Here is a 27,547-nt window from a genome sequence, read left to right on the forward strand (position 1 = left end):
GATGTTTGGATAAGAAAGTTAACAAACCAAACACCAACACAGCCTTGTTACATGATGCAATGCTTTGGGTATAGAGGTGGCGGTGTGTGTGTGTGTGTGTGTGTGTGTGTGTGTGTGTGTGGCTGCAAAAACACTGCAAAAAGTACGTGAGAACTTTCCTTCTAAAACTTCTAGGATTTAAATTGGATCCAAATCGTTTGACTACAGACTCAGACAAATGCCATGATAGTGTCACTGATATTCAGGAGTGGCTGATTAGAGAACATACCTCTGCCAAGGCTGAACAAGCCCGGGGGCAACATTTGTCTCTTTTTCAGAATGTGTTAGCCCGAAGAGAAAGAAGCAACTAACAGCAGAACAGGGCAGAGCTGCTTTATTTTGAGCCCGCTTTTTCATTGAAACATTACTTCATTGACATTTTACGTTAAGAAATGATTTTTAAAAAGTCCAAGATGAGGATCAGAGCCAAATACTGAGTGGGTTTCCCCTCCATCATAGCCCACTCTTTACCACATTTAGGCAAAAATGTGGATAAAACCTTTTCAAATAATAATAAGTAAACAACAAACTAGCAGATACAAATGAAAGCATCTATGAAATAAGACTGAACCTTATTATAGAGATTGCATGTACCTGATCTTTCTCACAGTTTACACAGAACATCCTGTTAAACGTGTCATTGTTCATTCGATGTTGTTTTGTTTTGACTTCTATCTGAAATCTAACTTACAGCAGAAACCTTAATTTACCTTCAAACTCCCCAAAAAGTCCATCACATGCTGTCACCATCACCAGCACTTGTTTACTAAGATGTACAGCGAGCGAACAGGAAAGCCAGTGTTGTGTTTGTGTAATACAAAGGATGAACGTATACAAGATTAGGATGAGAAAATGAATTGAACACATTACAGACATGAGCTCTAAGTGGTTCAGATTGTAAAGTACATGTTGTACACGGGGAGAAGCAATCAACCGCCACCTTCCCACACTGAAGAAGATGAGGTATGAGCCCTCCAAATATAGCAGCTCTGCATTCCCCAGAGCGCTGAAGGACACAGCTGAACATAAACACAGTTCATGCTGCTGAGAAATATGTCACATTTATTTGAAATGCCGAGACCGGTGAATCCGTCAGTCGGTTGAGTAATAATGGAAAATAACTCTTTAACTCTTTAAAATATGTATAAATGTCATCTATGGAGTGTGTGTGTGTGTGTGTGCGCTGAAAACATGACTTTCTCTCTTAAATTGTAAGCAACTTCTTCATTGATCCATGTACCAATTTGAAATGATGTAACTTAAAATAATTACATGTGGCAGTTTAAAGACTATAAAAGCGTATAATCAATTCGGCGGCACAGCATTAGTTATTGTGTGTGTTATTAGTGTGTTATTAGTGTGTTATAAGTGTGTTATTGTGAACATACATTAAGATTTACTTAACATTTAGACGGAAAAGTAGAGACTATGTTCAGTCCAACGAAATTAGCATAAATGTGACCCAAAAAAAAAATTGTGACTCAATAATTCATAACAATAAATAAACATACATGTGTGACAGAAGTGTGACATGTGTAAACAAAGCAAACGTAGGCAGATGGTGAAAACAGAGACATCACTTCCCTTCAGTGTTGATGAAGCCAGAGGCGATCCATCAATCAAGGACAGGGAAATATCAGCAAAAACACACAAGGAGCAGCGTTCATGTGCAGAATCAAATCACTGCAGGTGAACGTGGGGCGCCACACTTTGATCGGGATGAAGTAAGAGTTCCAATCATATTTCCTCCCAGGCCTCAGCATGGTGTTTTGATTTAGCAGCACAGCGACACTTTGCACTACCCTGCACACTGCATGAGAGCAGCGATGGCTGCAGGTGAAGGGCTGAGCTGTCATCCAATGTGTGCGGAAACAATAAATTACTTCATTAATTCAATAAGCGCAGTGAAGGCTGTTTAGACTCGCCAGCTGGGAGAGGAATATGTATTTTATCAGCTTGTGCCCCTTTTTTAAGGCTCCCACATCCCCATTTAACTACTTTAAGGTCCATAAAACCATAATCCACAAATGTAACTGACCACCATTGATCAAAAGCAAAAATAGCAGCACTGTGATGAAATCTGGCACGACATCACAAAACAAGCTTTCAATTCGATATTAATCATCATTTTCACAAGAATCCTATGAATGACTTCCATCATTTGGCTTTCCGTGACTATAATTTGTGTTTATCGCTCATATTCATCACCGTCCGCTGAGCTAAAGCCTGGAATGATAAGACCAAGAACTTACACAAGCACATACAGCACACATCCAAAAGGCCTGATGCAACAGTTGCCATGACAGATTCTATACGTTAAACATATTGCAACATGTGGATGTTAGGAAAAATACTTGTGGAATGTCAGATTGTTCCACTCTGAGGCTGCTGGAGTGAAAGGGAACATAGCGAGGGAACAGTTTGAGTCTTTCTTGATCTGGATGGAGACTCGGGCCTTTTCCAGAGAACGTGAACATTCTTCAAAGTCTTATTTCCTCCCTGTTGCGATTCCATTTCCACGTTCCTCTCCCCGAAATCCGAATGACGCATCAATGTGTCGATTATACGGTGACAACACATCATGACAGAGTCGGTATAGGCGTACAATCTTCTTTTATTTACAGGGGGAACACGAGGAAGCCAGAGAAGGTTGAGTATTGCCATCCGCCCACCAAGTTTCCCTTCTCCAGCTTTAGGTAGACTTTGTCCTCTTTCTCTAGATAAAGCAGAACTCCATTGGTGGCCGCCTCACGGGTGACGTCTTTGTCCCCGGCGAAGGCAGAGATGACCGGTTTCCCGTTCAGCATCAAGTTCACCTGCGCCATCCGACAGAAATGACAATTAGCAATAGGGGAGAGGAACGGGAACGGCTCAGAGATGTGTTATTGGTTATTCCAGGAGCATTAAATTCACTCTGCAGCTCCTCATTAAGGCTTTATTTGCTCCCCTTTGCACAAGTAGGTGAGCCAACATTGTTTTCATCAATATGTTAATAACTGAGGTCATACTAGGAAAGATAATTACCCCCTTTAAACCCATGAATACACCAAAAATGGATACCTGTATGGTTTGACTCTGGTACACTTTAATGACATGGAAGTTAAAACTGTAGATTCCTTTCCGTGGGGACAAAAACACAGATTCAAAGGTGAAGTAGTTTCCTATATTCACCAGAACCTGTAAGAAAGAAGCAAAGCAGAGTCGTACATTTGATTTATATCCATGACAAACAAAATACCCACCACTTCAATTTTCCAACAAGAAATTTTGTTAAGAAGAAAACTCCAGAGTCTCACTTCACTCCAATCCAACCTTGACTCATTTCATCTCCATTTCAGCATTTAACTGGTTCCAAATGGAGGGAAAACACACTTTACACACACACACACACACACTCAGCCCCACCTTTAACAAAAACGTGTGCTCTGCAAGACCTTTGACAGATCCTGTTTTCATAGCAACAGCATCCTTGGTCCTCATCAATCACAGTAGTTGAGAGGAAAACATCAAGTTATGTAATTGAAATGAGAGGATGAGGGATGATTGTGTGTGTGTGTGTGTGTGTGTGTGTGTGTGTGTGTGTGTGTGTGTGTGTGTGTGTGTGTGTGTGTGTGTGTGTGTGTGTGTGTGTGTGTGGTATAGCTCTGCAGGATGCCAGCCCTAAACAAGAACCTTTGTCTGTCCAAAATTTCCTCCATGTGACCAACATCTGAAATCTAAAATGGCATCATAATTCCATCATAAGTATCAATCTTAAAATGAACATGTAAAGGTGACATCAGAATGAGAGTTCTGAGTGTTTGGGGATTCGAACCTTAACTTGAAAGTTCGATTAAGGGCTCATGTTACAGACACACAGATGATGTTTGATGAATGAAGCTTCTCACCTGGTCGAAGTAGATGATTCTGGTTTTGTTGCTCATCTCTGACGGTTCGTGGTTGTTGCCCCGGACTGCAGAGAAAGCCACCTTGGAGTTGGCGGCGCGCACGGAGATGCCGAGCGGAGAGGACGAGCCCTTCCAGTCCATAGCCGGGTTCGAGTCGCACACCACCAGGCATTTCCCCTCCAGGACGATCGGCTCCGTGTCGTTCTGAGCTCGCACCACCTCGGTGACCACAGTCCAGCTGAGCATGAGTAAGAAGGAGCTCACCATGCTGGCGTCCTTCTCTCTGCAGCGCCGATTTGGGGGAGGAAGAAGAAGGAGCAGGGGGGGAAAAAGAAGAAGAAGAGACCGTCTCCTCCTGATCCAACTTCCCGAGTCCCTCCGCTGTGAGATTCTCTTATTGGATCCGGGGATTTGCCATATCCAGACACACAGACGCAACAAAGGTCCCAATGAGGCGTAAATCTGGACCGCTAATTGGAACGCGATGATCACCGAGTGTTTCCTGCGCGGCTCATCTCCGTGTTTCAATCTGCACGGACCTCAAAGTGAAAAACCTGTGGAAATGTTACGAGGAGAAGTAGTTTGTTCTTGCCGGTGAATCGTCCATATCCCTCACACACACTCTCTCTCACACAGACACACAGTCACTCCACGGAACGGACGCGTCTGACGGGCGGCTGTTCCCCGCATTAATGCGCAGCGCAGTCAGTGCGCGCCGAGCCATCCACTTTACGCACCAACGTGTGGCGGAACTTATATTTAACAGTCCACGCGTAATTTCACCAAATCTCACATTGACTCAGATCCTTCCATGTTAACTTCATTCAATCGAGACGTTACAGCTTCTGACGACAAATGAACGCCGTCGATGCTCTAAATTCCCTCCCAAATGTGTGAAAACGTTTAGAAATTCCTCATCAGTTTTCCATTTGAAATCTGCATTTGGAAGACTGCAGCCTGAAACTATAGGTGCTAATGAAGTGAGGAGTGTTAGGGAGTGAGTTAGGACGCAGAGCCCGTCTGTTCCCTCTGGCTGGAAGCTTAACGTTGCTTTGAATGCAGTGACTCATCATTATGTTACTGCAGACAGACAGGATGGATGTCTTTCCTGAAATTCTTGATTTATGGTAGAGACAGATTCCAGGTCCGTGGGAATCAAAGCCGGGGCCCTTTGGTCTTTAGATCCACAGGCTGGCTTTAAACATCTGTGTGTGTGGAATGGCACAACATTATTCTCACTCATTTTACAAACATTTGCATACTGACACGGAAAGATTTGCTTATTGGTAATAAATCTTAGTTTATCAGCTGATTCTAAATAAAGAAACAATCCATCTACTATCACTACTCACAGAAACAAACTTATAACCAGCAGAAAACATGAATAACCTTGAAGTATTTGTTGTTTAGTGTCATCTTCAGTGTGAGACTGATGCCAGGATCCAGGCTCGGGTTTCATTTGTTGTGGGATTATCCTTTTGTTTACTTTTTTGAATCACATGTTGCACCTTTAAGGCATTCTTATTCAATTCCTCTAACCTATATACTGTTTAATTTCCTCCTATAGATAGACAGACAGACAGACAGACAGACAGACAGACAGACAGACAGACAGACAGACAGATAGATAGATAGATAGATAGATAGATAGATAGATAGATAGATAGATAGATAGATAGATAGATAGATAGATAGATAGATAGATAGATAGATAGATAGATAGATAGATAGATAGATAGATAGATAGATAGACAGATTTCAGTTGCATTTTTGCAGTCTGAAACAGAATCTGCCAGACACAAAGCTTGAAGGAACAAAAAGTGTGTGTGAATGTGTGGATGAGTTAACAGAATGCCCAGCAGCTCCAGTATAAAGACATCAGGGTGTGTGTGCGCTCCTAAAACGTCAGTGGATCTCCAACATTCTCCAACAAGCACAAATTACACAAACTATGCTGAATCTTCTTCCTCACTGATTCAGTTTAAAATTGCTGCACGGCACAAAATGATAGTGGTTAAAGTGGAACCAATGATTATAGTGGAACATAACTCCACCACGGCCGAGTGACTGAGCAGGGAGGTGTTAGAGCTTAAACACTCCGCTCCAGATGAAACTTAAACTTGACGAAATAAAAACATTGAAGCTGTGAACGTCTCATAACTTTATGGAGAAAAATGGAAATTACAAACTTCTCTAACAACAAACACAGAGCTCTAACACTCGATTAACCAATGTGTTCTATAGAGGAACTTGGATCAATAATGTCCCCTGAAAAAAGGATTATTAGTAGTGAAATGAGGAAAGAGAGTGTGTGTTCTCTTTATAACACTTATTTGTTGGGTACGCTTGTTTCAAATAATGAGCTGCTTTGGTAATCTTCCATCAGGCATTGTTGTTTCCATGCAGTCACCTCATTGTTTTACACTTATTAAGCCTGAATCTGAAGTAAGTGGCTCTGTGCTTTGGTTTCAAAGTGAAGTGAGTGGAGGCGATCTGAAGTAATAACTGTCAGTCAGTGCTGGGAGCAGCTATTATCATACTCAGGTATGTCCGCTGCACACTGTGTGAGTCGCTGCAGAGCACACCACACACACACGCGCACACACACACTAGCACACACACAGAGGTCAAGGTAACTGTAGCTGTTCAGCACCCAGTGTCACAATCGCAGGAATTCATTGTGAATCCAAATGAAACTGGGAACAAAGATGAACCCCCTGTCAAAAGAAAAAATGTTCTTTCACTGAGAAGTGGTGTGACGGGTCCTTCTTCTCTGCATGGTGTGTGTGCATGTGTGTGTGAAGAGAGGCAGATTGGTGCATGTGCATATAATCAATAACAATTTGCATCCTATTGTATTGCTATAGTATTCCTCGCTCCTATATTAATAAGCAAAATCTCCAGTAATTCTATGAATCTCAGTTGGCAACCGTATCCAACAAACAGATGACATCATAGGGCAGAAATGAAACTGATAGCCACTAAATTGCGTTTGTATCCCATCTGAGTCTAGATTCTCGCTCATTGATCTTTGAACTCCTTGTATAAATGTCTGTTTTCACTCTGTATGCACGGCAATGCTGCAACAAATGAGAGTAGAAGTGGATCAAAAGTTTTAAAATATAAATGAGATAAGAAAATGCAAAGCTGTAATAGATCCCCTTTAATTCCCTTAGTTGCCAGTTAAGCAGGCAGTATATTTTATAACAAACTCCCCCAAAATAGAAATGCAGGTCGCGGCGGTACCACATACATATTTGCATAATGTTTCTGTCACTTTCTTGTTTTGTTTACTGTATAAATTTACACTAAGCAAGCATAAAGATTTAAGTGGTAAATGGGACCAAAGCTCAACAATAATAGGTGCTGTGAGTCAGCAATGTGACAACGGAGGACTTAGTGTAAGCAAAAGGAAAAGAAATTAAATACAATGAGTTAGTCATCAAAGCAGGAGACAGGCTAAAGAATTTGGCAGCGTAAAGATATACTGTAGAAAGCAAGAAGCCGAAGACGGAAGAGGAGCTGTTCTACAAAACAGTAACAGAAGCTTTCACATCCACAATGTAAAGCCCCTGAATGGCCTGTAAACCCTGCAGAGTCTGAAACAAATGTGGAGATTTTCTTCAGTAAACTTGTGCCCACAGCAGGAAGAACAGTAAATCACTTCACACCAAGGAGTCGTCCTTCAGATTCCAGTCAACAATCGAACAATCCTCTCAATTGGAGCAGCTTTAAATGCCTTGCTCAATTATCAGTGACTTAAATATCTGACTTCTTTCCTTAAGGCTCAACTCTAGAAACTTCAGCTATAAAATGTAAGGCAAGGTCAGCGTGATGTAAGAGCACAATATTTAAATATGAAAAAGTAATAAAAATATATGTCCATGTACGTTTTTTTTATTAAATATAGCTTAAAAGTTTCCTTCTTACAGTTTCCATTAATGCACATATTTACATCAAATCAGTACTTTCTCTTATTACAAGAAAATAGCGAGACCTTGGTTGCTCACAAAGAGGTGTGATTCATTATACACCGCCACTCATATTCAGAAATACTGACTATGTTATTCATGTCTACTGATTAAAATGTCAGACACACAAAAGAGCAGCGCAGAAATCAGTGGGAATGATGTACCCACGAGGCTCAGGTCTGCCTTTTCACCTCTGCGGATCTTTTGAAGGAGGAAGTCCTGGGTGGGCGGTGACGGATACACAAAGGGCCTGATAGCTGAGGTGGGCCTGGAGCAGAACAAATCCACAAGCCAAAGCCCTAATGGGATGTCTGTGTGTTCAAAACAATCAGGAAGTAGAAGTACAGCAGCTTGTGGCCACTGCAGCACATGTCAGATGTCAGTGTTTTGTAAGCATTATTATTATTACAGTGTTATTACTGATTTGCTGAAGCATGCAGTCAAATCAAACCAAACTTAACTTAACTGCAATATGCAATATATAACCCTTAAATGCTTTATTATATTTTCAGTATTACACTATCTTAACATACTGTAGATTGTCATTACATAATCTCACCTTTGCTCTGAAAGTTGATTGCTTTTATTAAACTCATTTAAAGTTAAATGTATTATTTCCCCTGATTTTAACTGTGTGACATATTAGGGACTGCGAGTGTGTGTCTATGTATACATTCGGTATGTCTGCATGCATGTAACTCATCATGTAATCATCATATAATCAGATTAAAGGCATCATAATCCATACTGGTGTAACAGTTTTGTATAGGATATAGGTTCAAAACAACAACAATGTAACTGTACATATTGCCACAATTGCAAAACTTGAGATTCACATCATAAACCGAACCCACCGACTCTGAGCTGCTTGATTTTTAAATACAATTGCACTCATGTCATTTCAGCATGAGCCTTCTTGAAGTCCTGGACAAAGTGATTGACCAGCTTAAAGAGCTCCTGAGAGTCTTGATCCATCGGCTCCCCAAATTTAACCTTGATGGGAGAGAAACAGAATAAGTTGCTTTGAAATGAAACACAGTCAAACTTTCAGGGCGCTTTGAGTTCACAGAAATAATTTTGCAAATAAGGACGAGTTAGTTTTTTGTCAGGAATGTAACTGATGTCTGGGTCGTGCATATTCTTCCAACAATAGTCTTTTAGGTATAATGAACTCATATACCGCCTCAGCGTGGTTTCCGTTCTTTCAGCGCACTTAAACAATGAGGGAGAGACGTGTTCCCGAATCAGTCCTGACAATTATGTGATTAAAGGTCACTGACAGCACAATTACGGCAATTACCATAAATTTCTAAGTGAAAATGTATCCGATATTAGCATAGTGCCTAAGTTGACTGATTATCTTAGTGCACTCTCTTGACTTTTGAGGTTTAAATGCTTTTGCTCAAGCTACAAAGTTTCCATACTTTCCTCTTGTAATTCTTTCCATTTTACTTTTAAATCTGAATATTAACGCCAATAGCACCAAAATGTAATTAATGAGACAAATAAGTTAGCTGATATATTAAAATTGCAGATTTTCAAATTTAATCAAAGGCAGATTTATGTCTAAAACCACTTTGATGTGAAGAAAAAGGTCCAAACCATTGAAATGAGAGAGTTTGGCATCAGTGATCACCAAGCGTTGCTATGTTGTGTTTCATATTTATCTATATTTGATAGCTGGTGGTTTTGGAGATATTGTTAGAAGGACCAGCAGACACCACAGCCTTGGCACTGAGGTAAAAACACAAAGAAGCATTTCCAGCTAACGTAATGACTCCCACTACTCCCCCTGTCTGATATGATTTAAGAACACTGCAGAGCATCACCAGCAAAGCAGCCAAGAATGGGAACAACAACAGAGAGTGTGACAATTACTGTTTCAACTAAAAACCACAACACAACCGCTCACCTGCAGCTTTACAGATGTGTGAGCACTGGATTTGTGGCGGTGTGACTTCATTGCAAAAGTGCAGCATCAGCACAAAGCACCTAAACTTGTGAAGTCATCGTATAAACGCCACAAAAGTGATTATTCAGTGGCATTACATCTAATATTGCTTATTATATGCACAGTAAATAGACCGGACAATATTAACTTGCATTTGTACAGCAAGTTTGTATGTTTTTCTTTTATAAGTAGTGCCTAAACTTAAAAAACTGCTGAATATATACAATTCTGTAATAATGAATAAAATAAAGCACCCAGAAAAAGTTTTTGGGAGGTTTAAAGGTTGAGATGAGCAAACTTTTCACTTGTAGATATGAGAGAAGGGAACCAGATAAAAACTCTCACTGGCAAATCTAAGTGGAGCATTTAAGGGATTTAATATGACGCCAGACCATCAACGCTCTTTAAGCTATTTGAAAAATCTTAAAGTAAATTCTTAACTCAATAGAAACTCAGTGTATGTTACTCAGTATGTAATGTGATCTCTCTGTGTTTAATTAGACCACAATGGAGATAATAAGACGTTTCCACCTACAAAATCAAAACATTTTATTTTGTCATTAAAAAACAGGAGGAAAAGCTCCTTAACTGAGAAGACTAAAGTGGAATTATGTCACATGGCGCATTAAAGATATCGCACAACAACAAGTGCTCATCTGCCATAGCTGTCAGCTGTCAGTGTTCATTATTGTGAAGGATCTTGCAAAATAATGGGCTTATATAACAAGATGTGCAACATGTCAGACATGTTTGGAGAATCCATTAAATCCTAAAGCTATCGGATGTTGCCTCCACAGTGGCGGCTTTGAAAAAAAAAGGCCTTCAAAAAATTCCACAAGTACCTAATTTGTTTCATAGATTTCATAGAATTCGGCTGTTGAGTGGCGTGGTGATGAATTCTTCAGCCTTGTGACAGATCTGATTTAATGAAGCCTTTGCCCAACCTGCTTCTCTTCAGTCAGTCAAACACACTCATACTTCTCCCTGATGGTCCTGCAGGGTTTGATTGTATATGCAGGAGGTCACTCGCAAAATATTAAAGCAGGGTCTCTATTCGCTCACGGAGGAGAGGGTCAGACTGGAGAGGGACTATGATGTCGCCGCTGATCTGGGTATGATTAAACTTATGGGGGAGGGGCGAGTCATTATGGCTCTGCTCTGGTATTTAGAAATATCACAGTGGCCTGACAGGGATGTGAAAATTAAAAAAATATTTAAAGTGATTCAGTCCTGTTCTCTCTATATCATATTTTAATAATCAATAGAAAAGCTGATCAATCAGTTCATTCAAATGGAAAGTTTGGATCTGATCTCTGCCCCATTCTAATGGTGATGTGCCTCTTCCTCAATTATCAGCGTCTGCACTCTGAATCTCTCTCTCTCACACACACACACCCTCCCTTGCTCATTGAGATCTAAATTTAAAGTTTTCTTCCCTGTATTGACAAATGCGTTTTCCTATAATACCTTACATAACTTGCTGCTTGTTATGAATAACCCCCGTAATGCACATTAGGTGTGTGTGACACTGCTTGTGCTCTGTCTCCACACTTGCTGTCTGCTGGAGTGCACAGGAATCTAATTGTGGTCTTGGTATAACAAAATTCCCTACCAGACCCAAAGCTCGCAGCTCGCCCAATCATATCTCAGTGTTCAAACACAGCAGGAAGAGTAAGTGGACTCTCTATGATGATGGATTATCAAGGGAGGAGTGTGGAAGGTGAGAAAATAGGCGCTTCTTTCATATTGATTGTTTTTGGTGGGAACTCTATAAAAAAGACATAGCACCTGTTAAGATGTCAAAAGTAGACTTAAGCTCTATAAACCTCACCTTATCAGGTTAGCCTGCAAAGAAAATGTTCTCCTTCATAGACAATGTGATAAAAGAATACTTTGGGACCAGAACCTGCAGTCAATCTGATGATATGTGTGACTGAGGGGTTTTAGGTTATGAAGGGATCCGACGCCGAGACGCACAAAGATGCTTAGGGGCAAGTAGAGCCCTCAATGATTCAGACAAACCTCTAGGAATATCATTATTTTGGTCATCTCTCTCTCTCTCTCTCTCTCTCTCTCTCTCTCTCTCTCTCTCTCTCTCTCTCTCTTTCTTTCTTTGTTGGGATTTTGTTGCCAGAAAAGTCAAAATGAAATCAAAATGAAAGCAATTTCAAATGAATCCATCCTGAACGAACGCTGAATGAACCAAAGCTCCATTGAACACATCTCTTACACATCTTTTGCAGAAGCACATGAAAAAAAAAGAGCGTTCACGTGGCCTCTTTTTAATCTTTTCCGGATCATCCTCGCTTTATCGATTGGCATGACATCACACATCAAGGGTGGAGATGAACTCGTGACTACGTGCAACAAATTGATCGCAAATGCTGAACAAATTGCCAGAAGGGAAAAGGTACAACAAAGCTACAAATCAGTGCTTTTAAATGATGTGTTCGCTCCGGCAATAAATATCTGATGCCTTATATCCGCACACTCAAGGACTCTTCGTATAAAAAAGACGTAACCTTGGAGACTTTTCCCCCCTGAAATATCGGTGCTCTCTCAGTGTCGGGTGGGGAGATAAGATGACAAACAATCAAAGAAGGCCATCTGGACACTACTGGAACCGAGTCCCATCCGTCTCAGAGTGTGTGCAATAGAGATATTGAAATAATAACTCAAGGATTTACCAGTATGACAGAGTAGAGTTTCTTCATCTCCTCACACTTCTTGGTCAGGGATGACAGATCTGTATTGTATTTCTCGATTGCCATCTGAAAAGAAAAGCAGAGTGAGTCAGTGCGGTGTTCATTCATTTGTCCGTCCATTCATTCACTCCTTTTTATAAGAAGAGATGTTCACTGTTAAAGGGAATTTAATGAGCATTATAATGAACATTTCTCTAGTTAAAATAACATCATAAACGTATTGTGCAGCCGTGGCAGAAGTATTAGCATCTCTGTGCTTTCTGCATCATGGGAAGAACTGATTAATCAATACAAATGATTATTGTATTGACATAAGAGGCCCTCATACTTTTGAGGGCTGAACAAAGTCGTGCTGATAAATTCCACATTACTATTGTTCTGTTTACAGTTCTGTGAGTCTTCCATATTAATATCAAGTCACCCCCTGTGTACTTTAAATAATGTATCATGTTTTCTGTTCTGCCTCTATGATTTAAAAACAGACATGTATAATAAATTGTATCAAAGTGTTTTACCTTCAGGTCTTTGGAGAAGTTGGGATGACGATCTCCAGTCTTTCTCTTCTTGGAAGTTTTGCTGTACTGAATGACTTTCTGCAGTTCCTTCTTCAGGACTGAAATAAAACACACACGGTTACATCGGTCATATCTGAATACTGAGGCAAGTAGCTTCTTTAAATCAGTCGGCGTCTGCTATGAGATATGCTGCTCTATTTGTTTATGTCAAGTCTCAAGTCAGCAAAATTCTGCAAAACAACTGCAATCCACACCAGTACCTACAAATACATAAAGACCTTAACTGCCAGATGACTCCTTCTTCTCCTTCTTAACCCAATAACATTCGGGCACATAGAGCAGTGCCAGTTTTTCGCCAGTGTCAGCAAATATAAGAGCAACACAGTCTTTGGATGCTGTAGTAAAAATGAGATCTACTCACCGTCCACTTCTGCTGTCAATCCTTTAATGGAAGCTATCCAAGAAAAAAGTCACGCACAAATTCCGTGTTTCATTCAAGCGATCGAAGGTTGAAAAGCACCACACACACACACATTGTTCAGCTTTGATCAGATTTGCTTTTACCTCCTGGGACTGTTTCAAATTCCGCCAACTCCTGGGTAAAAGTGGCCAAGCATGAGTCATGCATCAAGATCTGCTCTACAAGGGCATGCAGCAGAGTGGACCTCTTGTCTCTGCCACGAAACAGTGAGAGCTGCGGATGGAGAGAGCACACAAGGTTCAAGTCTGATCAAACCTCTGCCACCGAACACAAAGACGGCAAGGTTTTCTTCGTGGCTGTTTGAAGGCTTTGCAAAACTACAGCTTTGACTGACTCAAGGTCAAGGTAAGACATCAACAGCTTCTGTTCACTTTTATCTTTTATGTCCTTTGTGTATTTAAATAAATGTGGGTGACATTACCCAAAGGTTAGATTTCTTGTTCGGAAATAAACACCTTGAAACTGCTGCATGGGAACAAACACAACTGTTATGTTTGTGTTCAGTATTAATCACAAATCAAACATCAATGTACTTGACAAAGATCAGCTTTGATGAATGTGACCTTTGAAAATCAGAATACAGACTTTTATCCCTTAACCCCTTCAATGTGACTACAGTACTACAGTTTGTTTTACTATAAATACATCTGAACTAGAACACAAAGAGAGGAGAAAATAAAATGTCACTAGCAGACAAACTTGAGTACAAATCTCTTTAAAGATCTCAGATGCATTTATTTCTCCTTGGAAACAACCAAGGGTCCGTCTCAAACAGCGGCACTTTTCTCTTCTCAATTTAAACCTTAAGACACCTCTGAGGGAATACGAGGCCTTGGCTTCATTACAAGGAACCGAGGACATTTCACTCATCAGTCAAGAACATCTAGACCCCTAAACCCTCCCTGTAGAGAAGCACATGGATATAAAACTATACTTCAAACTAAATTTAGAGGAATGCAGAAACCATTTGAAGATGATATAAGAAACCCCCAGACAGGAAAAACAAATATGCATCCAACTATTGAATCTTAAGATGAGGCTTCAATGGATCAGCAAGGTACAACAACCGCCTCATAGACGCTGCCAGGTAGCTGTCAGAATGTGGCAGCGACTTGTGAGAAATCCTGCATGAGAGCAACATGAAGGACAGAAGAGAGAATTGCCGGACGCCCTGTTGTGTATATCAATGAGCGTCTTATTAGCCTGGCGGCACACACTCGATCAAAGGTCAGGCAGCAGCGGTGGAGTCTTACTTTAGTCAAGGAGGAGAGGCGGAATCCCTTGGCCTTTTCCTTCCCGCCGTTCTCGTTGAGGTAATTGCCAATGGCGAGGAGGTACTCCAGCACAGAAACAAATGACCCGGAATCCAGCAGCTGCGTGCACATTCTGATCTTCTGGTTAATCAGCTGAAAGACAAACACAGCGGCATCAGGCAACGTGCCTCTTTTTTCTTTTCTGTTATTTATTTTTTGCAAACCGGCTCTTTCTTTCGCTGCCTCACGCAACAAATTCTTGTCAATTTGGAGAGTAATGAGACTTGGAGGATTTTGTGCTGAGTCAGTGCTGACAAAAATAGCTTTTGCCTTTAGTATTTTACATTAATAGGATGAACATCTGCCCTTCAGCCTCTCATTTGACATAATTGGTTGATAAGCATGTTGTGTTGAGTACAAATATCCCTCTAAGATATCGCAACCTTTCTGGATAAATCCTGTTTAAAGCAGGATGGAAAGACACTAAATCGACACTTGTGTTGTACATGTTGTTCATGTTTACATGTGTATAGCTCAATATGGCATACAGGCTCTCAAGGGGCTCTACAGGCTCACACAGCAACAACATCCTGGCCCCAACACAGAGCTCTCTAAGAAGAAACAAATGGACGAAACCTCAGGAGAGACGATTCAGATAGATTCCCTCTCACAGAAGGGCCGTGTTTGGCAATAAGAGCCGTCAGTGGGGGAAGCAGGGAAATTACAAAGACGGTAAACAAGAGAGGGAGACATGCGATGCAGCAGTCGAGCCCTAATCCAGTAAAGCAGGCTGAGGAGCAGGAGATGGTCCAGTGAGGAAAGTGTCAAAGAAATGTCCACAACTGACGCAGCTGACACAATATGTTTAACTTCCTGCGAGCCACCAGTGAACACAGCTTCCTATCAAGCGACACGATGTAAACAAGCTCAGATGGGGAGCCTCCACGCCGCCATGGCAACAGGCCGTGATTGTCATGATCCTGTCTTGTTGTCTTTTGTGTTCATTTCCTGCTCTATTTTGTCATCATCTCCCGTTACGCGTCCTTATGTTACTTTACTTCCTGCCCTTGTGTTCCTTCACATTAAGGATAAATCTGCACACATAACACAACAAACCGCACAGGGATGGAATCAGGTCCAGGATACAGACTCTAATTTGTTATCCTAGTAACAATCCAGAGCACCAACAAACCAGGCCACAGGTGAGAGTCCCCTCCCCCAGGCGGTGACTTTTCTATCCTCAAACCTCATCTGTCAGGTGGCAAATAAATCCTCTTTAATGTTCGCGGCTCAAGCCATCGATTGTTCCTGAGATTCTAAGGATCTGAACTATATTCTGCAACTGAAAGGTCCCCAGCCGCTCCGTGCAGCAGCAGCAAAACCTTTTGTCACTCAAACCGCAAAGTTTATGTGCAGCCATCCAACAGACCTCCATTTGTTGTAAATCTCAGCTACACTGAAAGAAAAAGCCAAGGGCCAGAATTGTTACATCTCAGACGTGGCAAAATTGCCTTTTTGTTTCTCGTCATGTCACCGAGCCGGCGTGTGACGTGTTGTCTCTGTGTTTCAGACAAAGAAAAATGACTCACAGCCCTCATCCCTCTCCATAGCTCCTCTCTATTCTCAGACAGTCAGCAGACGGGAGATTAAGAGTGAAGCAGTGATGCTGAAAGAAACAGAAGCTTGACGAGAATCAAAAGAGGAGGCGCTTGGAGCAGATTCCTGTCTGGCTGCAATATCTTCTCCCTCTGCATTCCCCAGTGGCCGTAAACAACAAGAGCGTTAACGACGAGCCTGACTGACGATCAACTGGAACCTCTGCTTACTCATTTGGAACACACATTAAACATCTCACTGTGTCTTAATTTGTATTGTAAAATGTTACGAAAGTGTATTTTTAGCGAGGACGATCCAGAAGATTGAGGAATAAATGAATGAAATGTTCCATGAGTTTGGTAAAAGTGAAGATGTAGTATTTATATGTAAGTGTTTGATTAACGTACATCTCTTTATTTTTCTCCACTTCCAACACAAAAAGGAAAAAGCTTTCATCTTTAATTGCTGGAATGTCCTCAGACATATATTTCTTCATTTACGTGTAAAGTCGCGGTGTACTTGAACATCAGCTATTTGCATTACTGAATAAATTTGCCTTTTTTGTTCGGTTTCATTACGTGTTGCGCCTCCTGCGGCTTTAACCTTTGCAGAAATGGAACACACACACACACACACACACACACACACACACACACACACACACACACACACACACACACACACACACACACACACACAGGATCGTGGTTCAGCTGCCTTATTCTGCCTTCCTGATTTGGCTCGGCGGGTGACGGAGTAAACTCACAGGCTGCAGGTCGCTCATGCTGACCGGGAGCTCTCTCAGACACAGCAGCAGGTCCAGCTGTGTGCTCAGATAGGGAACGTTACACATCTGTAAAAGAAAAAATAAAAGGAAAGCAGAATTATATATGATATCATTGTACAACCTATTTCCACGTGTTTATTCAGGCGGTGGTTGTCTTGGCGTTCTAACAGACTGAGGACTCTTACAGCCAGATTACCTGCAGCTCAATTGGAGAGCGGTGAGCCTGTTGTCGGCCTGATTCAACAGAGAAACTGATGACTTGACACCTCGAGACAATTGGCTGAGCAGCCTAGTCGACCTTTGTGTTGGCTCTCACCTCTAAATAAATCACTCTGATGTGTCAGACCGTCTCGCTCATGCTCAGGATCCTTCTATATACCAATAACCAAAGGGTGCTCAGTCTTGATGGATAGTTAAGGAAGGATATTAGGATTAGTGTCAGAAATCTACACCTTGTAATAGTTATTAAGCTATTTTTTGAAAAGGGCCCCTGAATGTGTCGTCAGTCATTCTCTACACTCTCGAATTCATCACATTTTCTTACACGTCTCACTTCCCTAATGTCATGTTAACTCTAAACGTGACATGGGAGCTGAATCACAAATCCTCCAGGGATAAGATGGCTTTCACACCAAGTTGGAAGCAATTATGAGAGTTTGTGCCGATTTTTGCCAAATGTGAGACAAAGACGAGGGAATTCTGCTTTTAACTTTTCAGGATAAACAACAGACACAACAATATGTGGGACATACAGATGCACTGGCACTCACAGCCAGTGCAGCATGACCAGGATCACTACATGCAGGAAAAAGGTCCTTGTGTCCTCAGACAACACTTTCTGTATCCTCCACAGGTAACACAGCGTGTGGGTGATTACTCACGACTGACACCTCCAAAATCAGGCCGTTTCAGCTCTCGGCGGGATGAATCGCTTGTAAAGAGCAAAGCGGCGATTGTAAGAACCAGCACATCTCACTACTGCTGACGACTGTTAACGCCTGTGCGGCATTTATTAAAATCACAGCTCGTTTCAACGCCAGCCTGCAACATTACTGCAAATTCATGAGGGAGTACACAGCGGTAAGGAACAACGCTGGAGGTTCGGTCTTTTATTTTCAGTGCATCCAAGAAAATAATAAAGCAACATGGTGAAATGATATTGATCCAACTTAAATGTTTCATTTTCATTAACAATTTAATGGGCTTTAGGGGGAAAATACATTAAATCCCTAAAATTGTTGGTCACTGTAGAAATGATGAATCTTTCACACTTGGCAGGAGTAACAGGGACTGATTACGCTGTGGAATGTCCCTTTAGATTCACTTATACCTCGCATTAGAATGTGTGATAAGGTAACAAAACTGCATTAAAAAGTGCTTTCCTTAGTAACTACCTTTTTCTGCATGGGTTGCATGGTCGCATTCCAGATACAGGAAGGATTTACAGCAACATGGGCGAGACAGTGTGTGTACGTAAATGATTTATGTTCCGCTTATAAAAACATTTTCTCTTAGACACGTCCGCCTGTCTCGTAAGTATGAAATCCCTTCTGTTTGGTTTCAAATATTCCATGAAGAGCACTGCGAGTTGACCCTGCTGCTCGTCTGTTACACCTCCTGCAGCCTTAAGTCGTCCACACGTGGGTCAAATAGGAGCCGGGCATGCTGGGAGGTGAACACAGCGCCCACAGCGTGAATGAGAGAGGTGTGGGGGCGAGCTGAACTTTAGCACTACTACACGTGCTGCTGGAGCTGCAATGAATGTGAAGAATTGTAAAGTGTACCTCCATCATGTACTGGTCCACAATATGCAGGTCTGCCACAGGGCCTTTGTGAGATTTATACTTTTCTACATCATCCATGGTCGGGACATACCTGGAACATAAAATACTTATATTGTTATTCTTGCTGCGCCTCTGGCAAACGGTGTTATAACAACAATAAGTGGATAAAGCTATAGTTGTGATCAATAAGTGTACAATATTACGTTTGATGCATTCTACATTGTGCGATGAATGCCGCAGGCTACGGAACTACAGAAACACTTATTATACATCTATCTGTCTATCTACATGTGTGTTGTAACAGCTGTCAAATTGTGAGATTGTGATCTTTGGTTGCTCAAATCAAACCTTTCTTGTTTGATTCTCTCCCATGACAATACTGTCACAGTAGCACAGGAAACAATCATTACTAGAACACCTCCCCGTTACGGGCCTCATCGGGGCGGCAGAGGTGAATATCTTATTGCTAACGGGAACAAGTCAGTTGTGTTGGCAGCCCTTTATTAGTCATCATTATTAAAATGAGGTTTCAAAGAGGAAGTTGCCGACTTCCTGAGGCAGAATTACTTCCTCTCCTTTTATCTTGGTGTCTGTGATAGATTTATATTTTCATCATTAAACACAACCTACAGACTGATTCTAAAAAGTTTTATGTTTTCCATTGGTTGATCTTAAACCTCTTTAATGATTGCGGTCCGTAGGCTGAGACGTTTGCTACAGCAGTGATTTTCAGTGGCCTGCAGAAATCCGAGACAAGAAGGGCAGATGCTCCTTGTCACTTTCTTACAAAGGGAGAGGCTAATGGGACAAACCATTTACTCACTTGCACCGAGTCTGAACCCCGCTCTTCTTGATTCGGTCTTCCTCATACTGTCATTCCAGCACATTCTAACCTCCAAGCATTTTGTTCACTTTTTCATGAGCCGGGCTGTGTGCCACTGGAGTAGCACCACTCATTAATATTGCAACAGTTGTTAGAATGGTCCTTTCGAGATTGTATTCCTCAGGCCCCCGGCACAGAGCATTAAAATATATATTAAGTTTTCATAGGATAAATATAATCCTCCACATGGTACATTAGATCACCCTTCCCTTCCAGCAGGTCAGCCTCTAAAGCCAGCAAACTACAGGTAAGAATGGGAAAGCATTTTACTTGCTTTCAGTGTCGTATATCTGCGCACGTGTCAATAGTTTCCATCTCCGCAAATAACCTAAGATGAAACTTTTATTAGTAAGCTGCTGTGGTAAAAGGTTCTCTTATCTTTAGTATTCTAACACTATGAGACTGTTATGTGAACATCTTCCATGAACTGACAGTGGATTCCCTTGTTTCAGGTGTTCAGACTGTAGCAACTATAGCAACTACAGCAACATCCCCCGTTGCCATGATAATTTTCTAAGTCAGATTTTGTCCGACATTGAACACAATCAGGCATTCACCTCTCTGTCTGTCTGTCTGACTCTGTCATGACACCGTAAGGGGCGAATACAAATCAGATTTTTTGGTTCTGGCACGTCATACCTCCTCAGAGAGACGATGTGCTCATCAGACAGGCCTCCGTCATCCTCATTAACAATGAAGAGTTTGTCCTTCAGCTCGCCTGGCTGTACCGGGAAACTTTTGAGGAAAATATCTGGAAGAAAAAGTCAACACATCCAATTGTATAAGAATGATTTATCTTGTCGTTCTTTGGTTAATTACTTTCTCTCAAATGCCCGAGAGAAATGCACACATTTGCATTCTATCAAGTTAAAGCTGATGTGATGTGGGAGGCAGTGGCTCAGTGGGTAGTGCACCGGAGGGTCGCCGGTTCGACCCCCTGCCGAGGTGCCCCTGAGCAAGGCACCGAACCCTCAATTGCTCCCCCCTCTGCGAAGGGTGGTAATGTAATGTATGTCGCTGTGGATAAAAGCATCCGCCAAATGATCGTAATGTAATGTAATGTGATACTTTAGATTTATATACTTTATAGACAATGTTATAAGAAACTACAAGAGTAATTTGATACAAATCTATGATAAAGTGCTATCTTATCTTATCTTATGCTTGGGATTTTTGTAAGTGTGATGTTAAACATGTCCATAACAATGACGCTTTATGGCACAGACACAAATATAGATAAAGACTAATAATATAGATAAAGACTAATAAATGAGCCCTTTATTGATAACAGACACTTGCTGAGGCTTTCTAACAATCACAATGGCTCTAATTGTGAGACCAATCCCAAACATATCCAAAGTACTTACATGAGCTATAATGAATATTCCTACAATGAACGGAGCATCACATGGCTTTGTGTTATGTGGCATGAACACTAGTGTTATTATCTCCCACATTTGGAGCTTTTTCACAGGTGAGTTTCAGCTATTCTACCATCATTCTGGTTTCAAGCCACAGAAAGCAGCTTTTTCTATTAAAACAAGTTGGGATAAGTCAACAGCAAACAACACATTTTTGAATTGGAGGCTGTCCATGGATATGCTGTATAAGCCCAAGCTGGCCTTGTTTCCCTCTGCAGCATGCCTGTTATGAGTGGAGGCGATAGGAAACACAATGCCTCCTGCAGCAATGTCAAAAATATAACCCAATTTCTTGACTTGTCTCTCGTCCAAGTGACACAAGGAGGCGAGACGTGTTATAATAATGGCTGAACAGGGGGTTGGCAATGTGAGCACAACTAACTAAGTGTCTTCTAGTGACAGTCAAACATGGAGGAAGATAAGCACCCCTGAGAAACATCACTCCAGTGGGTTACTAATGTTGCTCTGTGTCTGCTGAATCTGTAAGGTCACGTATAGGCAAACGCTGGTAAATGTGTTTTGTTTGTTTATTTGTCTTTTACCCATAATGCTTTGCCAGATTGGCTGTGAACGCCACACTCAAAGCCAACACAGGCCAAGTGGAAGCCAGATGCAGACCACAGAGAGAGGTGCACACTGATTGAAAAGTATTGAGCTTCCCCATACATTCATTCACAGTGCTGATAATCCACAAGTTACTATACAGGTACGGATGAAATGACTCCGGGTTCAAGACAAAGACAAAGGCAACATGGAGTGCTGTTGGTGTCCAAGTCAGACTCATCTTACATACAACCACAAGTGCAATATTGAGGTTTTTGTTCACTGGCCATTGCCCCGTCAAATTACAGTATGGAGATGAAGAGCGCATCCCAGTGAGATCAGGGAGCCACAGGTGTACATTTAATTAAAAGTCTGACAGTTTCACTCTTTAAATAACAAAGTGGATCAGAGCTCTTGCTACATCGCCTTGCATTGATTAGGGAGTATACACCAGGGTTCTCCTTTCAAATAAGCACATTATTCAGATGCATAACTTAAACAGACATACTGCTAGATTCAAACAACAACACACAGAATCGGAGAGACGAGAGGTGACAAGTGGAACCGCACTTCGTTAAAAAACTACAAACTGATACAAAACTTTGCCCTGACATGCCGTGTGTGTCAATCACAACTGTTATCTTAAAGAAGAAACAAAGTTTGTGTTGTGTTCTCTGCAGCTTCAGGTATCAAGAGTGTAATTAAAAAAAACACACACACACAAGCTATAACTCTTCTGTCAAAGTTCATTGATATTCCACAACAACACTTTTAATAGCATACTATAAATAAGTCAGCAGTAAATTACTGTGCAATGAATATACTGGAGGATAAGAAGCCACTAGCGTACTTGCACCGATGAAGGAAACTACAGAGTACAGCAGTAGATCCACCTGTTGTTCTGTTTACGCTGCCCCAACTTTCTTACTGGTCTATAACTGCAAGCAACATTGCGTTTATTTAATGTTGCTAAGGATAAGAGAGGAACTAATTAACAGCTTGGAGTGTGTTTGTTAAATATTAATCACATTCTTAGTTATCTTAGCTGTTAGAACTAGCAGTAAAGTTTATATGAACACAAGAAGAGTTGTTTTATCATAAAATCAGGCCAAATCTAACTTCACAAATCTAACTCGCTGATCAAAACCCTCCATCAAAGTCTGATCTGAATCAAAGCAGATGACATAATGTCCCTTCTAATTCAGATGTCTAAAATGTTGAAAAGCTTGCGGCAGACAAACACACGGCCTCAGGTCCTCTGCAGGCTTTCATGATGCAGATCATTCTCTCCTAACAGAACCAAAGTCTGTATCAGGCAGTAAATGGCTGCTTTTAAGATCCCTATTCATATTGTATAAATACATGCACTCTAATTCTGCCGCCTGTCTCGTACTAATGCTGATTCCATTTAGCAGCTCTGTGCCACGTCAGAGATATCTGTATCACCTCACAGGCAGGGAGGAAAGACCTTTGAATGTTCTCCTTCAACTTGTTTCTTGAGCTTTACAAGCAATATATACTAAGTGAATCAAAAGTGGAACGCTATTAGACAAGAAATTGAATATGTTCCAGTTCTCAATAGCTCTGTCGATTGCCTGGGCAGTTACGGGAGTGTTTGATTAGTGACACACTGCCCCCTGCAGAAACACTGAAGGAAAATCTCTATATCTCCTTTACAACCACTGTGGCTTCATTCTGGTCAGAGCAATCAAGGAAAAAAGAGGCAAACAGCATCGTTTATCAGGCCTCCCTGGTAGAGTCATTAGGTCAGCTTCCTCTTGATTGGACAATTAAAGTCTCATTTCTGGAAAATAAAGATCCTGACTTGAGCTCTGCCTCTGCAGAAATCCTTATCACTCTCTCTATGTGGTGTTTCCCCCTGCTGGCTGTAAACTGGGAATTTATTTCACACCACAGTTTACATCACTGAAGGCATAAACTGCTTTATTCCACTTCATCCAGGAAGTTATGTTCGTTTTGTTTTGATTGAGAAGATTAATGCCATAAATGAAAATCAAGTCCAGACTTTCCCTGTAGATAATACTGATAAGCTCAGGCCTTATGCAGGATACACTCAAAGCTCAGACTGCAGGTACTCACTGAAGTTGTGTGCAATCTTCTCATCCAGCATAATGTGTTTGGTAGTACTCGGTTCGACTGCACTGGGAGTCGCATGGTCTGTGACAGCAAATTGCTCCAACAAGCGTGCCGTGTCGAGTTCAATCCTCTTGCGGCCATCTTGAATCCAAAATGATTTTCCAATCTGCCGAGAAACAAATGAAAACAGTACTGGGACGGGTGGGACGGGTGAGACGAATTGAAATGAAAGAGATTTACCAGATATACAGTCTATAGTTGCTTATCTGATGACATAATAGTGACTGTATTACCTTGTCTCTTGAAACAGGGTCCCAGTGGAATACTTTGGTGTATTTTATTCTTGGCTTCAGCTTCCGACTGGAGGGTAAAGGTGGGGGTAAAGGTGGAGGTGGGATCATTGGGACCTTAGGCCTCTTCTCAACTGAACTACCTGAATTGTGAATGAGAGATTCTGAGACGGTGGAAACGGATGTGGGGTCGTTGTGTGATGAAGGCGGGTGTGCCGGGAGGGCGGGTGAGGCCTCAGCAGTTGCGGGAGAAGTCGGTGACTGGACAGGAGAGAGAAGCGGCGACGGAGATAGAGGTGCGGGAAGATCGGGCCCGATAAAGCTGCGAGGTTTAGCCAGTGGCGTTGCACGATGAGCTGAGGGGTCGGCTCGTCCATCACCGCCACCGCCACATGTGGGATCTGCGTTTGCACAATCAGACGGAGGAGAAGTGGAATTCCTGTTTCCACCATTAAACAGGAGATCTGAATCCTCTGCTCCTTCTTCCTGGAGCGCGTCTTCTGTCTCCTCGTCAATGCTATATCGCTGAAAAGCCATTGGTTCTGTAAACATGTGTTCAGCTCTAGACCTCCTCTTCCAGTCTGAACACAGTTTATGGATTGCGTGGACCCAAGCGTCTCGATCCTCCTGGATCCCCTTTGGGCCACTGCTTTGTTCTGTTACAGGCACCCGGAAGCTGCAATGCAACAACAAACTAAACTTCAACTATCAGCTGACATTGATGCCTGAAGATACACACTATTAAAAGGCTGTAAATTGTTATATTCCCATCTTCACTCACTGGTACTGATTTTTGTGGGTGACCAGAGTGAAGGTGTCTGGGCTGTGAGGTGCCTCTACACTGGTGTCACCGTCTGATAGATGGATCACCATAGACATGGTCCCAGTCGATGGAGTGTCACCATCAGTGGGCGCTCGGCGGCTGAAGGGGACCAGAATCAGCTGACCCGGGTGGAGTTGGACTTCATATCTGGAACAAAAAGGACCTCAGATGATGCAATCAAGTGAAATCATTCCTGATCTCTTATCCATGCTGTGCATTTGTAGTGTAGCTCTTAGTGGAATAGGAACACGTCCGTACTTCACCCATTTGAATGAGGCCAAACCTCCTCTGTGCAGGAACAGGACGCCCTCCCGCAGACTCTTTGATTCTTGGGGCTGCTGATGTGTTTCTGCGTTTCCATCTGCAGGGTGAGTGTAAATGTTGCTGTAGATGATCTGATTCACCAGCTTCATCATCTACACCAAAATAAGAATTAAACAGCAGGGTTTGAAAATTGCTAACTCTTACAACAACAACTTACAACAAAAGCCGACCAAGGTTGTAGTAAAAAAAAAACCTCTCAAAAAATAGTCACAACACAATACAAGTGTTTCCTCCTCTTACACACTACAGGCATGGATGGTTTCCCTATTTTGTGTTGTTACACACTGAATTCACCTTGTGTTTGTCCTCCAGCGACGTGGCCTCCAATTCATAGTCATGGTGATCTTTAAAAGAGATGGAGAACCTGGAGCCGACTCCATCGTCACAGCTCTTGACTCGGGCGAAGGGAAGCTGACGCTTGATGATGCCTTTCTCAATGCTGCACACCATTTTAGTCACAAAGTCAATCTAGATGTTCGCGGCAGAGGAGAGAATTACTGCATCAATAAATCACAAGTGGCATATTCTGTAGTTCTATATGATACATGATGAAAATGCTCATATTTGATGTTAGTTTGTTTTGTTTTAATCTTCTACAAGCCACTCACCTGTAGAACTCGCTTCTGCCACCTGTAGCGCCCGTGCTTGTGAACACTGAAGTTGTGCTGGAGGAGCTCCTGCAACAACAACACACAATTTTTACACACAATAAAATTCATGTAAATATTGACACTATACCATAAAAGTATTTCTATGTTCATATTTTCATTTGGTTAAGATGCAGCGCAAAAGTTCGTCAGGATAAGCAGGACAGACTCTGTGCAAAAGTGACGGAGCAGGATGGTGCAGCTTATCAACATACCAGACCAACAGGGTCTGGTGTTAATGTCTGTCCCTCTTCAGTCTGAGTCAGACTCAGCTGCTTGAGCAGGTGCTGCCGATCCTTCCTGGCCTGGTCCAGAGCGTCGTCAATGGACAACTCGCCAGTCTTCACCTTGTTCATGATGCTCAGCTGCATTTCGTTGCTCAGCTGAAAGCAAAAAGCGAAAAAAATGCAAAGATAAACAATGTGAAAAGACAGATTTGTTGTATTTTTATGTCCAATTTTGTGAGGTTAACCCTATTGTGACAGTTTTGCATCTTATTTTAACCCCTAAAAGTAGGGAATGACACAATACTAAACTCAAAACAAAATCCAGAGCATTAACATTTCCTAGGTTCTTGGTCAAATTCAAGTTATATTTTCTTTAATTCAATTTAATTTCTGTTGCATTGAGATACTGAAAGGAGAAAAGTGATTCACCTCAAAAGCCAAAGAGAGTCTGACATGTAGGAACCTAATGTCATTGTAATCACCATGAGGAACTACTATCTTACAAAGCACAATCAGAAGAATCACTTACGGGAAAAAGGGCCTTGATACTTAAATATGTCATTGTGTTGCATTTCTGAGCAACAGGTTCTTTGTGCTGAACTACTGATGAAAAGAGAAGTCAGGATCACTTGAGGAAGTGAAACATGCTTAAGAGATTCCCCACCAGCAACCTGAACCAAACTGTGTCTCACCTAACTGCACAAGCAGAGGCCAATGAAAGTCAGAGTTCTGTGGAACTACAGAGCTCTACAGTAAAGATGACGTACGTAGAATCAATAATTTAAAGCTATTGTGACTTATTATAATTATAAAGAAGAGAACACTCCTTTACGTTTGTTCAGTGCCCATTTCTTTACCTGTGGCAAATCCCCAGTGTGTCTATCCATCCTGGACGGATTCTCCTTCTTCTTCGATCCTAAACTTGGCATCGTGACTCGTCGGATGTTGCACAAAAATCCATTGAAAGAAAAAAATTCCCTCAGTTGTCTTAAGTTTGAGAAAAACCGAACAGATTTGTGTTCCTCTTTCTAGCGCCACCCTCTGTGATCTCAGGTTTCACCCACTCCAGACCTGACAGGTAAATTTCTCCACACCCACGAAGCAAAGTTTGGCTCCTCCTGTCAACACAAGGACGCTTCACAATAGTGTACAAGTCCTCACACGCAGGGGCAATAACATATCTGCTGCAGTACTCCATTCTACCCAGGAGGGGTCGCCAGAACGCGTATATTTATATCACAGAGGCGGATCGTGGCAGTGTGGGGATCACCAAGGGGAAAGTTCACAGGGGGAATCCCTCAGGAACTGTTTGGGTGTGGTTGT

General features: G+C 41.8%; 2 protein-coding genes across 2 annotated transcripts; both read right to left on the reverse strand.

Annotated features, from left to right (window-relative positions):
* Positions 1 to 266: 266 nt before the first annotated feature.
* On the reverse strand, positions 267 to 4,318 carry cbln4 (cerebellin 4 precursor). The gene is made up of 3 exons (XM_076166803.1): positions 3,927 to 4,318; positions 3,100 to 3,216; positions 267 to 2,855 (listed from the first exon to the last, which is right to left on the reverse strand). Exons 1-3 carry the CDS (start codon positions 4,191 to 4,193, stop codon positions 2,658 to 2,660), a joined length of 582 nt encoding a protein of 193 aa, XP_076022918.1. The 5' UTR covers positions 4,194 to 4,318; the 3' UTR covers positions 267 to 2,657.
* A 3,494-nt stretch (positions 4,319 to 7,812) lies between these two features.
* Positions 7,813 to 27,414, reverse strand: LOC143013485 (uncharacterized). Its single transcript, XM_076167129.1, has 17 exons — positions 27,082 to 27,414; positions 26,213 to 26,380; positions 25,959 to 26,027; positions 25,645 to 25,818; positions 25,285 to 25,442; positions 24,985 to 25,173; positions 24,207 to 24,879; positions 23,917 to 24,079; positions 20,492 to 20,603; positions 18,970 to 19,060; positions 17,165 to 17,251; positions 14,803 to 14,955; positions 13,633 to 13,762; positions 13,490 to 13,522; positions 13,069 to 13,166; positions 12,536 to 12,619; positions 7,813 to 8,890 (listed from the first exon to the last, which is right to left on the reverse strand). The coding sequence occupies exons 1-17, from the start codon at positions 27,151 to 27,153 to the stop codon at positions 8,789 to 8,791; spliced, it is 2,556 nt and encodes an 851-aa protein (XP_076023244.1). The 5' UTR covers positions 27,154 to 27,414; the 3' UTR covers positions 7,813 to 8,788.
* Between the last annotated feature and the right edge of the window lie 133 nt (positions 27,415 to 27,547).

Source organism: Genypterus blacodes, unplaced genomic scaffold (genome assembly GCF_046128005.1).
Source record: "Genypterus blacodes isolate CSIRO-AG114 ecotype Tasmania unplaced genomic scaffold, CSIRO-AGI_Gbla_v1 ptg000156l_1, whole genome shotgun sequence".
Classification (NCBI taxonomy): Eukaryota; Metazoa; Chordata; class Actinopteri; order Ophidiiformes; family Ophidiidae; genus Genypterus; species Genypterus blacodes.